The sequence below is a fragment of the Meriones unguiculatus genome, chromosome 1 (genome assembly GCF_030254825.1).
Source record: "Meriones unguiculatus strain TT.TT164.6M chromosome 1, Bangor_MerUng_6.1, whole genome shotgun sequence".
NCBI classification, from domain to species: Eukaryota; Metazoa; Chordata; class Mammalia; order Rodentia; family Muridae; genus Meriones; species Meriones unguiculatus.
The window spans coordinates 186,089,148-186,104,194 of NC_083349.1; the positions used below are offsets into that span (position 1 = coordinate 186,089,148).

At 42.1% G+C, this 15,047-nt stretch overlaps 1 protein-coding gene across 1 annotated transcript; it reads right to left on the minus strand.

Annotated features, from left to right (window-relative positions):
- Window positions 1–4,872: 4,872 nt before the first annotated feature.
- Window positions 4,873–15,025, minus strand: Sdhd (succinate dehydrogenase complex subunit D). The gene is made up of 4 exons (XM_021658647.2): window positions 14,887–15,025; window positions 11,883–11,999; window positions 9,735–9,879; window positions 4,873–5,736 (listed from the first exon to the last, which is right to left on the minus strand). Exons 1-4 carry the CDS (start codon window positions 14,936–14,938, stop codon window positions 5,571–5,573), a joined length of 480 nt encoding a protein of 159 aa, XP_021514322.1. The 5' UTR covers window positions 14,939–15,025; the 3' UTR covers window positions 4,873–5,570.
- Window positions 15,026–15,047: the final 22 nt, after the last annotated feature.

Consider the following 15,047-nt stretch of genomic DNA (forward strand, 5'->3'; position numbering starts at 1 on the left):
GTTCACCTTGCAGTCAGTTAAGGGTCAGTCACTCCGAATAGCTAGAACTCCGGATGTGCCTACAGCATCATTACTGCTTACCATTGTCACTTACCCTTCAGCTCTGTGGCTAGGAAGGGATCACTGAAGCATCTCTGCTGCCAGTTCCCCTTTCACCTTTGCACCAGGAAGGCAGCACTCCTTACACTTACTGATACCAGTTTGCTTTTAGCTTTGTAGTTACAATTTTGAAGACTCTGCCATTGGGTCTTCCAATTGGTCACCACCAACTATGAAGACTTACTAGTTTGAGGCCAGTGCTGGCTCACTTTGAATCTGGCCACAGAAGGCCACCACTTAACATGACACAGGCAGCTGGCAGGCTCTCTACCACAGTGCTTGAACTCTGCCTTCTTAGCTCATTATTATTATTGCACATTACTTGTTGCTTGAAGGATAAACAGTGAGTCATTTCTTCCTCCATCCTGTGTTCAGTTCAGCTTGTCATGCTTGGCAGTTAAATACCCTCAACTGCAGAGCTTTTTCATCCATCTCTGTCTTTTTAATTATTTTTTTTGGGGGGAGGGGGGTCACAGCACAGCTGCGGAGGTCATAGGACAATAGGAGTCATCTTTCCACCAAATGAATCCCTGGGATCAAACTGTAAAATGAACTTTTATTCACCTGTTACAATTGCTGTCTCTGAGGCTTACTGCCTACTTCTGCTAACCTAGGCCTAGTCCTGGGAGCTTCTAACCTCTGTACAATCTAACCCAGGCCTAGAATGTTTTCAGCCTCTGAGATTTACTGCTTACTAAGCTTACCCTTTCTTGTTCTGAGCTCTGAGCTGGCTGGCTCAACTCAGCTGTTCTGGCTCAAACTTCTCTCCCAGCTAACTTATGCAATCTGTCTGGCTTTTTTCTTGGCCTCTGGATTGCTCTGCTTGGCCTCAAACTAAATCAAGCAATCTGCTCTCATCTCCTGGCTCCTCATTCTTTGGCAAATTTTGCTTCTTTGGGGTATATTCTCTCATTAACAATTCCCATGGTGGGAAATCACTTTATTACTTTAGTCTTATATTTGGACAACTCATTTCTGCATTTGAAGAGTAAGTCTGTTTGGAATCTGTCATATTTTAACCCATCCACAAAGGAGAACTCCCTAAATTGAACTTCTCTAAATCCAGCTTTCCCTTCTAAGATTTAGCAATTCAGTAATCTGAGACATGGCATCTTCTGATTTGAAGAGCCATGAGCAGCTGGTGTCAGCTGAACAGTGGAAGGTTCCAAACTGAACACTTGCCCATTTCGTGCCAAGTCTGACTTGTGAATGAACAGTCCTCCCTCCCAGTCTGAACAGAGAAGTCTACTCTTATCCTGAGAGGAATAAGCCGACTCCCCTCAAGAAACGTGAGCTCATGGACTGTTCAGTCACTGAGAGTCATGTGAGCTGGCAGCCATACTCAGTGGGATATGGAACTCAGACTGATGACTAGTTGAACCTAACTCCTCTCAAACCTTTTCCTCAACAAATTCTGAAAATAAGCATGTAATTTGAAGAAATTCTGCCCACCAATGGACATGTCCTGAGTTCTTCTTGAGTTCTCTCTCTTGTCAGGAGCCATTCTGTTAAAGGAGCTCATTAGGCAGGTGGACCTTCTGGAACGGGATCCTGTATTTTGCAAAGTCTGTACCATGATACAGCCCAAAATCGCTTCCAGTCTCTGACGCTCATTCTTTGTGCACTGCTGCATCTCTCTATAATCTGGGATGGTGTGAATCACCACTTTCTGGATATTTACACACCCTGATTGATCAAATTTCCTACGGGATCTTAACGAAGATGTACTGCTGTTCAGATGAATTAATTCCCAATTATGGAATTTCTGATTTGATTCAAACAATTTTAAAAGTTAAATTGTTTTAGAATTTCTAAAACAACTTTAGAAAATTTATGGCTGCAATAAATACCTTTGTGGACCTTGCCTCTAGGAGACAGGCTTGAGATAGATTTGTCAAGATAAGCCTTCATTACAAATCCTGGTAAACCACATATATATAAACAAGTTGGTTTAAACTTCCCATGAACCCAAATTATAATGGGGCTACCAAGTAATGTCTAATTAGGCACAAACCTTGATGTCATTATATAAAAACTGTTCTGTCCTTATACTTTGTTACCTTGTGTTATATACTGTTATTTTAAATTTGCTTTGTTTCTTGGAATGAAAGACAAATAAGATTATCGCCCCAAAGATAGCTAAAAAATGTGTAGCCAAGTCAGTCCTAATTGAAAACTTTTAGACCCTGTTAACCTTTAGACCTTGTCAACCTTTGTTACTCAGAACTCACTATGAACTTACATAATGGATACATAGATAAGACATGTTTAGTTTTAAAACATGTAACCTGTTGTATTTTAGAATTCATCTGTTTTTATGCTTAATTGCCTTTTTGACAATGAAGTAACTCCTTTTCTGGGAGCTTTGTCTCAGAGGTTTAAAGTCTATACAACAAAAGACAGCAGGACATATACACCCTGTTGGCAGAAGCCCAGTGGTGGAAGCCCATTGAATAGAAGCCCGATGGAATCTGCTAAGTTGTAAATATGTATACAGATATGTTTACATGTAAATATATATATATCTGTCTGGTTTTTGTATGTTACATGAGTGTATGTCAACTCTGTGTAAGGCGCTCCTTTTGTATCGTCCATTGAATGTATGTATAAATATGTACAGCTCTATATGTCTGTTTGTCTATGTGTATGTATGGGCTGATACTTTGGAACTGGCAGCCCAAACTTGCTGCAGTTTCCGCAGACGGGATGGTAGCAGAAATCAACATCATTGTCATATGTAAGCTTGTGGGAATTCGTTGAAGTTAAACTTCTTAACTTCATCCACCTTTTCCCTTGAGCATGTGTGAATGAATGGTCTTTGCTTACTTCCCTCTTTCCTTTTTCTTAGCGATCTACAAACAAGTTAGCAGATTCAGGCTCTATCAGCCTAAGATAAGCAGGAAAAAGTTTACTTTAGACTGTGGAGGCCTCTACAGTGGCCTGCCCCTGCATAGAAGCTAATCTCAGATCAAAGAGCCCCCTTTTACAACCCTTTGTAATTTTGGCTAGAAGCCACTTTTTACAGTCCTGGCTGCAGGGAAAAATGTGATCAGTTAAAAATTTCCTCCTTAGTAGCAGTGTAGCCAGTTCCTAGGCCTACAGAAGAAATCCTGAGCTCCCTCTCCTATTTCTTTTTCTTTCAATCATCTTTCATGATCAGTTGCTGATCGGCTGCCTGAGCCATCAGCTTGGTGACCTAAGAGATAAAGCAAAGGGGGATTCTTTATCTTGTGCCAGATCCTAACCTGGACCCTGGAACTTGCCAAAGCAGAGACAGACATTGGCAATTGGACCCTAGGAGACTTTAACACTCTCTGCAACCTGTCTTTCTATACTGTCCTGGTAAAACTTCTCCCCCTCCCTCCTCCTCTTCTTTCTCTCTCCCTCTCATTGCCCCTTAAGTAGCTTTCCTTTCCTCTCTCTTGTCATGAGAGTTGGGCCTATCCTATTAAGTCTTTCTCTGATTCATCACTGTTTCTGCCACTCAGTTAGACATCACTTTCAAACATGGGTACTTCCTTCTACAAAGTAACTTTACCTTCATTGTTTGGGATTAAAGGTATGTACTACCACACCTGGGTCTAAACTTTCCTGAGACTTGCTCAATACCAGGCTGGCCTTGAACTCAGATCTGTTTGCCTCTGTCTCTTGGATTAAAGGGGTGTTTGTATTCCAGGTGGATCACACAGACCTACAAGGTCTTCGGATGTGATCTCTAGCCAGGGCAGACATGTTCTGAATTAAAATTCCCCTATATCATACTCAGGCTATCAGGTAGTGATAAAGCTAGTGCCTTTACCCACTGAGCCATCTCCAGCCTCTCTTTAGTTCTCCAATTCCAGGTATCAATGACCACTGATCTTGCCACCTGACATACTGGTACGTGTTGCAAATGGTGCCCTGAAAACAGATGGCCCTTTCATTTAAACACTTCCCAGCCTTGCTGCCTAGTCATCCCCAGTGAGTGAAATGTATGTTAACACCCATCAAGCCCTACAGTTAGTGCACACAGAACATGGGATTTAGAAAGCTCGGTACTCCCAGAACACCTGATACTGGCATAGTTCTAATGCCTACTATTCAACCTTCATATTCTGTTCATACTTCAACTACCCATTTCTGCCTATCATGAGTCCTTTCTGTATTGTGGCATTCTATGTGAATTACTTATTTGCTAAACCTCACAAGTTAAGACTCAGTCCTAATTCAAAACTGTGGCTGCAACACTTACTTTTAATTATTGTTTTTTTGGGTTTTTTTGTTTTGTTTGTTTGTTTTGTTAAGGTATTGGTCTCTATGTAGTCTAAGCTAAGAAACTTACTGTGATCTACGTTGGCCTCAAAATCACAGCAATCCTCCCCTCCCCCTCTCCCAGGAAGCAGGGATCATAGGCATGTGCCACCATACCAGGTATAACAAGTTTTAATGATTAAAACTACAGCGAGGCATGGCAGGATGCTACTCAGGAGGCTAGACAGTACGGCTAGGATTCTGATGTTAGTTTGGTCAATAAACTAAGACACCACCTCAAATTAAAGCAAAACAAGTGAATTCTGCAATTTGCAACTACAACTCTGGCACTTGGGAGACAGAGGCAGTAAAATTGCCACAAGTTTGAAGCCACCCTGGTCTACCTAGCAAGTTCCCAGCTGGCCTGGTCAGTCTACCTATAAAGAGTTTCAGATCAGCATAAGCCTGTAAGACTCTTATCTCAAGCTAATAAACAGCCAATCAAAAAACCAGACACGATAGCACATTAAAAAGTACAGTGTATTTTCATTATATAGTATTTTATTTAAAAATTTTGTTTCTTTGGGATACACTCTCATTAACAATTCCCACAATGGGAAAACACTTTATAACTTTAGTCTTATATTTGTGGACAGCTCATTTCTGCACAAGTAAAATGCAGTTGAAGAGTAAGTCTGTTTGGAATCTATCATATTTTAACCCACCCACAAAGGAGAACTCCCTAAATTGAACTTCTCTAAATCCAGCTTTCCCTCCTAAGACTTAACAATTCAGTAATCTGAGACATGGCATCTTCTGATTTGAAGAGCCATGAGCAGCTGGTGTCAGCTGAACAGTGGAAGGTTCCAAACGGAACACTTGCCCGTTTCGTGCCAAGTCTGACTTGTGAATGAGCAGTCCTCCCTCCCAGTCTGAACAGAGAAGTCTACTCTTATCCTGAGAGGAATAAGCTGACTCCCCTCAAGAAACGTGAGCTCATGGACTGTTCAGTCACTGAGAGTCATGTGAGCTGGCAGCCATGTTGGAACTCAGACTCATGACTAGTTGAACCTAACTCTTCTCAAACCTTTTCCTCAACAAATAAATTCTGAAAATAAGCATGTAATTAGAAGAAATTCTGCCCACCAATGAACGTACCCTTCATTCCCTCCTCATTGAGTTGAATGGCATCGACAGAGAAGAGGCAAAGAGGCATACAATCTAAGGCTGCATCAAAGAGCTCAGAGCTTCCACAGCATGGCAACTGCTCTGCAGATGCCTACATCGTGGTAGTTGAAATAGCAAAGCCCAGCAAAGGTCAAAGATGCAACTGCCACAAGGCCTGCCTTGGCAGCCTTCTGCAGTGTATTCCCAGGAACGTAGTCAGTGATCACTTGTCCAAGGCCCCTAAAGAGAAGAAAAGTCACAGCACAAAGACAGTTAGAGACCTAGTGGACAAGTTAGGTACCCCACTAGCCCAAAAAATACCAAATACCCAAAGTACAAAGTCTTTATCTATTACTCAAATAACTGTTTGCCTCTTCCAGGGATTCTGTGTAGCTACTGTCACAGGTGGAATTATTTCTATGCTTTGACATAACAAGCCAAAGCAACTCATGGTATTAAAAAAAAGGGGGGGGACCCAAATGCAATTGAAAGTTGGTAATAGGCCAACTATGGTAGTGCAGGCCTTTAATCCCAGCACTCTGGAGGCAGAGGGGAGGCCAACCTGGTCTACAGAGCAAATTCCAGGATGGCCAGAGGTACACAGAGAAAACTTGCCTCAACAAACAACAACAAAAAACTGTTGCAAACAAGTAATAAAAAGATCTCATCCTGTAAACTTACATTTCCAGAGCCATTCTACAGAAGCTAAATATTCCTCTATCTATAAAATCTTCTTAAAAAAAAAAAGAAAAAGTCTTCCTTTCATTTCTAACCAAAGCCAATGATCTGCAGAGCCTTCACTCATGAAGAGTACTAAGCAGGTACTGTATGCCAGAACATGTCAGGAATGGTGAGGGTGCAAGAGATAACAGATGTGTGGAAACAGACATTCTAGTGAAACAGAAAAAAAAATAAGTAGTTACATATGCAGCCTAAAGAAGGGTGACCTGAAGGAAAAGAACAGCCAAAGAAAAATGCCTTGGGCCCTGGCATCTCTGAGCAACAGTAAGGAAGCTAGTGAGGCTGGAGTCTGTGAGTCAGGGAAAAATCATACCACAGCAGGGGCAGACAGCAGACGGCCCTAAACAGTGACAAGAAGTTCTAAGCAGAAAGTAGCCTAAATAAGGAGTGCCCTGACTTAACTGTTTTTATAGTTTTACTTGGATGTAATTCACACTACAAATTTCACATACAGTTCAGTAGTTTAGTAGCCAGAGTTGTGAACGGTCTTCACTAATTCTAGAACATCTTCACACACTCCAAAGCACTAGCTATTACCCCACTCACCATCCAATCACTCATTTGCTTATTTCTATAGATTTGCCTAGTCTGACATTTCACACAAATAAGATCATGCAAGACATGCCTTTTGTGTCATGCTTCTAATTTAGCACTTATATTGCTTTCAGTGTTCATCCATATTGCAGCACACCTCAGTACTTCATTCCTTTACATAGCTGAATAATACTCTACAGTATGAACATGACATCATATTCTATTTAGGCCAGATGATTGGTTTCCACTTTTAACTAATTTAAGTAATGTCCTATGGTATTCTTGTGTAAGTTTTAGTGTAGAAACATTTTGATTTCTTTTTTGTTGTTACTGTTTTGTTTTTTGAAATGAAAACTTGCTGTGTTTTTCAGGCCTCAAATTTGTATGTTGATAAGGATGACTTTGAACTTCTGATTCTTTTGCCTCCTCCTCCTTACTGCTGGGATTCCAGGCAAGCACCACTATGCCTGGATAGTGAGACAGAACATAGGGCCTCATGAATGCTAGACAAGCACTAGGACAACTGAGGTAGTACTCAACCAGCTCTGCGTCTGTACTTACATTACAGAAAGGGAAAGGTTGGAAGGACAATACACACAGATGTAACACATAGATGATGTGACAGATTAGAAGGTAGTGAGTGCTCCTTCAAAACACAAGGGAAGGATGACGAAGATCAGCAGTAAGTATTAGGGAAAGCTCTGATGAAAGTAGCTGGTTAAGATCTTGAGATGGGGAACAAGTTAGGTGTGTAACTAGTAATAGCTTCAGACAGAACACAAACAGAGTGAAACCAGGATGGAGGGTCCCCCACACATCTGAGGATTAGTAAGAAAGCCAGTGTGCCTTCAAAGAGTAGATAGAAATGAGAAGTGAGTGTGTATGTATGTGCTTATGTGTGGGGAGTGGAGGTTGTTAAAGGATCTCAGGGCAGTCTCTTATTTGTTTACTATACCTTGAGTTATTTTGGTCTAATTTACTTTTAATTTATGTGCATTGGTGTTTTGCCTGAATGTCTACAGGAGAGTGTCAGAAGTCCTAGAACTGGAGTTATAGACAGTTATGAGCTGCCATGTGGCTGCTAAGAATTGAACCTGGGTCCTTTGAAAGAGTAGCCAGTGCTCTTAACTACTGAGCCATTTCTCCAGCCCCTTATTTTGGCTTCTTGAGACAGGGTCTCACACTGTTGCCCAGGCTGGACCTGAACTCACTATGTAGCACAGCTGACCTTGAACTTAAGCTGATCCTCCTACCTCAGCAAATGCAGGGATTAAAGGTATATTCTACCATACTTGAGAATTTTAAGGGCTTTTTTTCAACCCAGACAGGGTTTCTCTGTGTAGCCTCGGCTACACAGAGACTCATTTTTGTAGACCAAACTCAGAGCAATCTACTTGCCTCTGCCTCTCCGAGTGCTGGAATTAAAGGCATGCAACACCATGCCCAGCTGAGAATTTTAAGTTTTTAATAAAGAAAAGTCTCACTGTTGTTGCCTTGGATGACTTTGAACTAGCAATCTTCCTGCTTCAGCTCCCTGAAATAGACAGGACTGGTAGACATATAGTACCACATACAGTGTCTATACAAAACTTTAAAAATTATTTTAGAGCCAGGCACAGTGGCACATGACTGTAATCCCAGCACTCAAGGAAGCAGAGACAGAGGGAGCTCTGTGAGTTCGAGGCCAGCCTAGTCTACAAAGAGAGTCCAGGACAGCCAAGGCTACACAGAGAAATCCAGCCTCAAATAGATAGATAGATAGACTGACAGACAGACAGACAGACAGATAGATTTTAGTTTGGGTAAAATGAGATGGAAGTTTTGCGAGAGAATATCTATTCCACTTAACATATTAGCAGGATTACTGGGGCTACTTTGTTGGCAACAAACACAAAGGGGACCAATTAAGAGATTATTGCTGCAGCTACGGATGACGACCAGGTATGGAGCTGAACAAGTAAGAGCACAATGGGATGACAATAATCCACACAGGAAGAGAAAGAGCCAGGCGTTGTGGTGCACATTTATAATCCCAGGACAAGGGAGGCAAAGCTCATTCTCTACGTTCCAGGTCAGCTAGGGCTGCAGAGTAAAACCCCATCTCAGAAAGTGTACAGGATGAAGGTTAGACTTGGTGACACAGGTCTGTGACTCCAGGAATTGAAATGTGCAGGAAGGAGGATCAGGATCAGGAGTTCAATGTTATCCTTGGCTATATAAAACCCTATCTCCAAAAAAAAAAAAAAAGGATACAGGAGGAACAGATGGGAAGACAATCAGAAACTGGCTTTACAAACACTTCAAATTGTCTATAAAGATTATTAAAATTATGACAGCAAACAATCAGATGGATACATGCTAAGCATGTTAATTGTGGTAGGTTGAATGAGAATGGCCTCCGCAAACTTATCTATTTGAATACTTGGTCCCCAATTGGTGGAACAGTTTAGGGAGGATTAGAAGGCGTGGCCTTGCTGGAAGAGGTATCACTGGCGGTGCCTTTGAGGTTTCAAATGACCCTTGCCATCCCCAGTATCTCTTAGCAGATCAAGACATGAACTCTCAGCTGAAGCTCCAGTACTTGCCTGCTGTCATGCTCCCCACCATATTGGCCTCTGAAACCATAAGCCCCAAATAAACTCTTGGTCATAGTGTCTTTTCACAACAATAGAAAAGTAGCTAAGATGGAGGCACATGTATGTAATCCCAGCACTTGAGGCTGAGTCAAAACAATTTCAAGTTTAAGGCCAGCCTGGGTTATATATTAAGACTCTGACGCAAAAAAACCAAAAATATAAATATCAATAACCTACTCATATACCCAGATTTATTTGGCCATTGATAGTTTTATGTTTTTAAGTTTTCTACAAGTATTGAGAATTCCAATTTTTCCTTCAGAAACAAACAGACAAGCTTAAAGCAAACAGAGCAAGCAGACAATGCAGAGGGACTGTTGTACTTGCCAGTAACTGTGCAGGGTGAGGGTTGCGGCCAGCGAGTAGTCCACCACAGAGCAGGGATTCAAGTACCCAGCTGGAAACAGGCCCAAGAGCAAAGCACTGACAACCCTCTCACTGGTCCAGTGGAGAGTTGCAGCTTTGGAACCAGCTACAAAAAGAACCAGAGTCACAAGAGATGAGAAAGGACAAACACTTCAATCACATGACTACCAAGCCTGTCAGAATGGTGAATTGTATACAGAGCGAAGCCATCAGGAGCATAGCATATCCTCTGTGTCTCTGAGTACAAGACACACTTTGCATATAGGCAAGATGGCAGGCTAATTGTCTGTGGAATTCAGGCAACCTTGGACTTCAGTGAGTCAAGCGTCTTATGAATATATTCTAGCAATCCCTAGTGGTACCCCTTTATAATAATAATAACTGTCTAGTCTATGGGGGAAAATGTGAAATGTTTTTAAAACAGCTTAAACCAGAGTGAAAAAGAAGCAAAGGTGTAAGGCTACTTTTTAGGGTTATGGTCCTTCCGTCCCTTTACAACTCAGTGCCAAACAAATGAAACATGAAGACTGCTTTTAGATGAGTGAAAACCAACACAGGCTCTAAGCATTGCTAAGGCATTATGAACCCCTTAGAGCACCTGATAAAAGGATGGAGGTCCTACCCGGAAAAATTCACATGGGCACATACGTTAACATCTATGCGTACATCTATGCGGGGGGCTTTCTTCAGTCCCATGTACTCTAAATCTAACAGGGAAATCCAGAACAACAAAATGGTCAAAAACAAAAAGGGTTTTAAAATGCAGAAAAGCCCTACAGCTTGGATTTCTCATCACTCAGATATAACTCTAAGTGGCTGACTTAATCAAAAGGAAAGGGGCTGGAGAGATGGCTCAGAGGTTAAGAGCACTAGCTGTTCTTCCAAAAGGTCCTGAGTTCAATTCCCAGCAACCACATGGTGGCTCATAACCATCTATATAAGATCTGGTGTACAGGCAGAATGTTGTATTAATTATAAATAAATCTTTAAAAAAAAAATCAAGAGAAAAAAAAAGAATCAAGGACTGAAAGGCAAAAAAATAAAAAGAACTGATTTACAAATCTCAGCAGCCAGGCATGCAGGCAAATACCTATAACCACAGCACCAAGAAGGCTGAGGCAGGAGGCTTGTGCAGTCTAGAATACAATTCCAACCAGCTACACGAGCCTCCATCTCAAAAGAAGTAACAAATAAACAAAAAGGCAAACCAAAATTATGATTCCAGGAAGGTCACTGTAAGTCTGAGGCTAGCCTGGACGTCAAAGCAATTTTCAAACCAAGACAAAAAAAAAAGATTTCTCTCTCCAGACTTTAATGGAAATACAGTTAATTCATCATTCATATTCAGACTGTCTGAGTAGCCACAGTGTTTATCTAGAAAATTCCATATGATTTTAATCAACCTAAAAAAAAAAAATCCAGCTATAAATCCACAATTCAGTCCACAAGTATGTGCAATTAATTCCTCTCTACTTGATAAACAAGCACCAGCAACTATGCTATGTTAAACAGACTTCCTACAGAGTTGTTTTCTCTTTTTTTTATTTATAATTTATTTATGTACACTGGTGTTCTGCCTTCATGTGTGTCTGTCTGATGGTGTCAGATCCCTTGCAACTGGCATTACGGACAGTTGTGAGCTGCCATGTAGATGCTGGGAATTGAACTCGGGTCCTTTGGAAGAACAGCCAGTGCTCTTCACCACTGAGCCATCTCTCCAGCTCCAGAGTTGTTTTCTTGATAATAATGTAACATAGTTTGAAGTGTGAGGCCAGAAGGTTCTCTGTGAATATAAATGCCATTACTCAGCCATGTTTGCTGTGTGCCCAAAGTTTATAGACTGGATGTTTATATAATTACCAGACATGAGAGTCTCTGAGCAAAATCAAGACCAGCTAATATATATATATGATTAACCCAGGTAAAGATGGCTGAAGCCACAAAGCAGTTGCAGTGCACAAATATCTTTAACTTCTTTCAGGGAATCCTACACCCTCTTCTAGACTTTGTGTATCAGACAGGCAAGTGCACAGACAGACATGGAGGCAAAACACCCATATACTTAACAACAAATAAAACTATTTACAAAGCAGAGGAGAGAGAACATACCGTGGTGGCTTGGTGATAGGTGAATGTGCTGTGTGCCACACCATCCTGGGGTAGGCTGGTCCTGGAGAAATGCAGAGACATAAGCAGGTCTGACCACCCGGCTTCGGAGTAACAGAGCTGAGGAAGAAAGACAGGAATCATAGCACTTCCTAATGGGATCATGAGCATGCCACTCAAATCAATACATTTTTACTTTTTAAAGGATTTCTTTTGCTATGTATGAGTGTCTTACCTACATGTATATCTGTATACCATGTGTATGCCTGGTGCCTACAGACATCCTTCCTTATAATTAGAGTTATAATTATGAGCCACCACGTATGTGCTCTGGGAAGAGAACCCAGGTTCTCTGGAAGAACAGTAAGTGTTCTTAACCTAAGAGCCACCTGCCAGTCCAAACTTATCTTTATTTAAAAAAAAAAAAAAATCTGTACTGTGGATGTAGCTCATTTGCTTGCCGAGCATGCATGGGACTATTTCCAACCTCACAAATACCCTAGCACTGGAGAGGTGGGAGCAGCATAATCACCTACATATGGGGTTGGAGGTCAGCTTGGGATCACGCGAGACCCAGTCTCAAAAACAAACAGCCAGGTGGTAGTGGTGCATGCCTTTAATCCTAGCACTCAGGAGGGAGAGGCAGGAGAATCTCTTTGAGTTTGAGGCCAGCCTGGTCTACAGAGTGAGTTCCAGGACAGCCAACCATCTGTACTGGGATCTGATGCCCTCTTCTGGCATGCAGGTGTACATGCAGATAAAGCACTTATATACATAAAATAAATATTTTTTTAAAAAAACCCAAAACTGGTCACCTCTTGTTCTTTCATTTTCTTATCTATTATTAACTACAGGCAAGGCTGTGCTTGGCAAGGAGCAAGAAAGATAAGGACAAAAGTCTTTGCCCTCAAGATACACAATTTAGTTTAGAAAGTTCACCTAGCATCATCTTCCTTTTCAAAACCAAATCTCCCTTTGTACCCTTGGACCCCTCCTTACTGTCCCCTTTTAGATACTCCTCTTGGTTGAAATAAGACAGACTGATGTTCACCCAGCTACATCACATATTAGCCATGGGATGATAAGTAGCTAGTTTAAATAGCTGTAGAAAAAGAATGTTCTGGTTTGCTTTCTGTTATACAATAAGTACCATAACCAAAATCAGCTCAGAGAAAGAAAGCTTATTTCAGCTTCTGATTCTGGGTTGCAGTCCATCCTTAAGGGAAATTAGGGCAAGAAATCAAGTTGGAACTGAAGCAGAAATCACAGGGGAGTGCTGCTTACTGTCCTGCTCCGTGGCTCACACTCAGCTAGCTTTATTATTCAGTCCAAGCACAACTGCCTGAAATAGTGCAGCCCACAGCAGCCTGGTTCCTTCCACGGCAACCATCAATCAAGACACTCTCTCACAGACATGGCCAAAGGCTAATCTGATGGAGGCAATTCTTAGCTGAAACAGGTAGGAAAAACTAGCCAACAGTCAACAATTGCATTTACTTCATAACATTGCTAAAAACTAGGCAAAGTATACAAAGGATTAATGAGTTCCCAGAATGCTAACTGCATACATACACAAAAAGATAACTTAATATTTTCTCTCCAGTCTGTAGCCTTGGCTAGTCTTGCTTCTGTGAAGTGTTACCTCGATCATCTGTACTTCCCAACCATTCGACTGTGAAACTTTTTTTGTACTCCTTATGTCTGTTCCAACAAATAATGATGAATTAACTCCATTCAGCAAAATCCAGTAACAATCAATACCCAGTCAGGGATTTCCCTCTATAAATCACCAAATCCTACTGACACATCTCCTTAACATTTCCAGAGATTGCCTTCTTTTCCTTGGACCTTCCAACCTCAGGCCTTCACCTGGCTGGCCTACCACAACAGTGCTTATCTCATCTACATGACTTGTCTAAACCCATTCTATCTATATAAGGCCATCTACTACACTGTCACTAAATCTAACTCCAGGCTCAAAGTATACAGTTTGGCAATAGGCCATGAGATGCTAGCTCAAAAGGAGTGAGGGTGAGGTGGTGCACACCAGCTACTCAGGAGGCTGACACAGTCAAGTTTCAGGGGGCAACAATAGTAGCAATAGCAAAAATAAGCCTACACTGTAAGCCTATACCTTTCAATCTTACTGGCAACCTGGGCAGCACAGAGAGATCGTATTATCAAAATAGAATAAAATAAGTTCTGTGGTTTAGTTCCATTTCGCCTTTCTAGGCTAATTTCACACTTTGACTTTCACAAGTATTATTTTATTTGTTCCCTTTTATCTCGCACTATGCATCTTTCCATCCCTTCAACACTGCTTTTGCTGCTCTCAGTTGCCGTTACTATAATGTACTTTCCCTGTAGCACCAAGGCAGGTTCCAAAACAAGTACCGCAAATTTTATTTGGACTCACATGAACAATGCCTACATTGCACAAGTTTTTGCTTTACTTTACCTGTCCCCCTTCCCCCGCCCCCAAGAAGTTCTCCGAGGGTAGAAACTGTATTATTCGTACTTGTATACCAACCTCTTAAGAGCCTGGTATAACCAGAACTCCTGGTTAAAATGTTAATTGAAGCCCTGAGTAAGTTGTGCGTGGCTCTCATGCCAGCACTGGAGCCAGTCAAGAGGCTCCAGGCGGGCGCTCGGTTATCTCTGGTCTTAAACGATCGAGAAAGCCAGCTACCTAGAAACACACTCTCAAAACAAAACAAAACAAAAAAATGTCAAACTCATTCCTTCCAACCGCAATCAAACAGGAATTTGTTTTCACATTAGCCCGACATCAGCAGCACAGCCCAGGGGCGGGATGTACAGCTGGGGAGTACCAGGTAAACACTTGGGCCCTGGGGCTACAGCGGTCACGGTCCGCATCGGCGCCTCGGTGGCCGAAAGGAAGTACCTTCCTCTCAGGACGTCCCACCACCCGGAGGTCGAACCTTCACTCCTTCCCTTCCCCGGCTCCAGGCCGCGGCAGGACCCTCTGATAGCCAAGACACCTCACCTCGACCTCCTTGGCCACTGCAGAGGGCACCCAGCTTCAAGAGAACCGCCATGTCGCTTTCGAGTGCTCAAGGACACCCAACGGTCCGGAAGCAGTTAGGTCGCAAGTCCCGCCCAACGTCCAAGAACGAAGAGGCGACCTCTCGAGCGAACCGGAAGACG

Coding starts and splice junctions, on each gene's coding strand:
- Sdhd (XM_021658647.2), bottom strand. CDS start 14,938: ATGGCGGTTCTCTTGAAGCTGGGTGCCCTCTGCAGTGGCCAAGGAGGT. Junction 9,880..11,882: donor CCTATCACCAAGCCACCACG/GTATGTTCTCTC, acceptor TTCTTTTTGTAG/CTGGTTCCAAAGCTGCAACT. Junction 5,737..9,734: donor CTCACCCTGCACAGTTACTG/GCAAGTACAACA, acceptor TCTTCTCTTTAG/GGGCCTTGGACAAGTGATCA.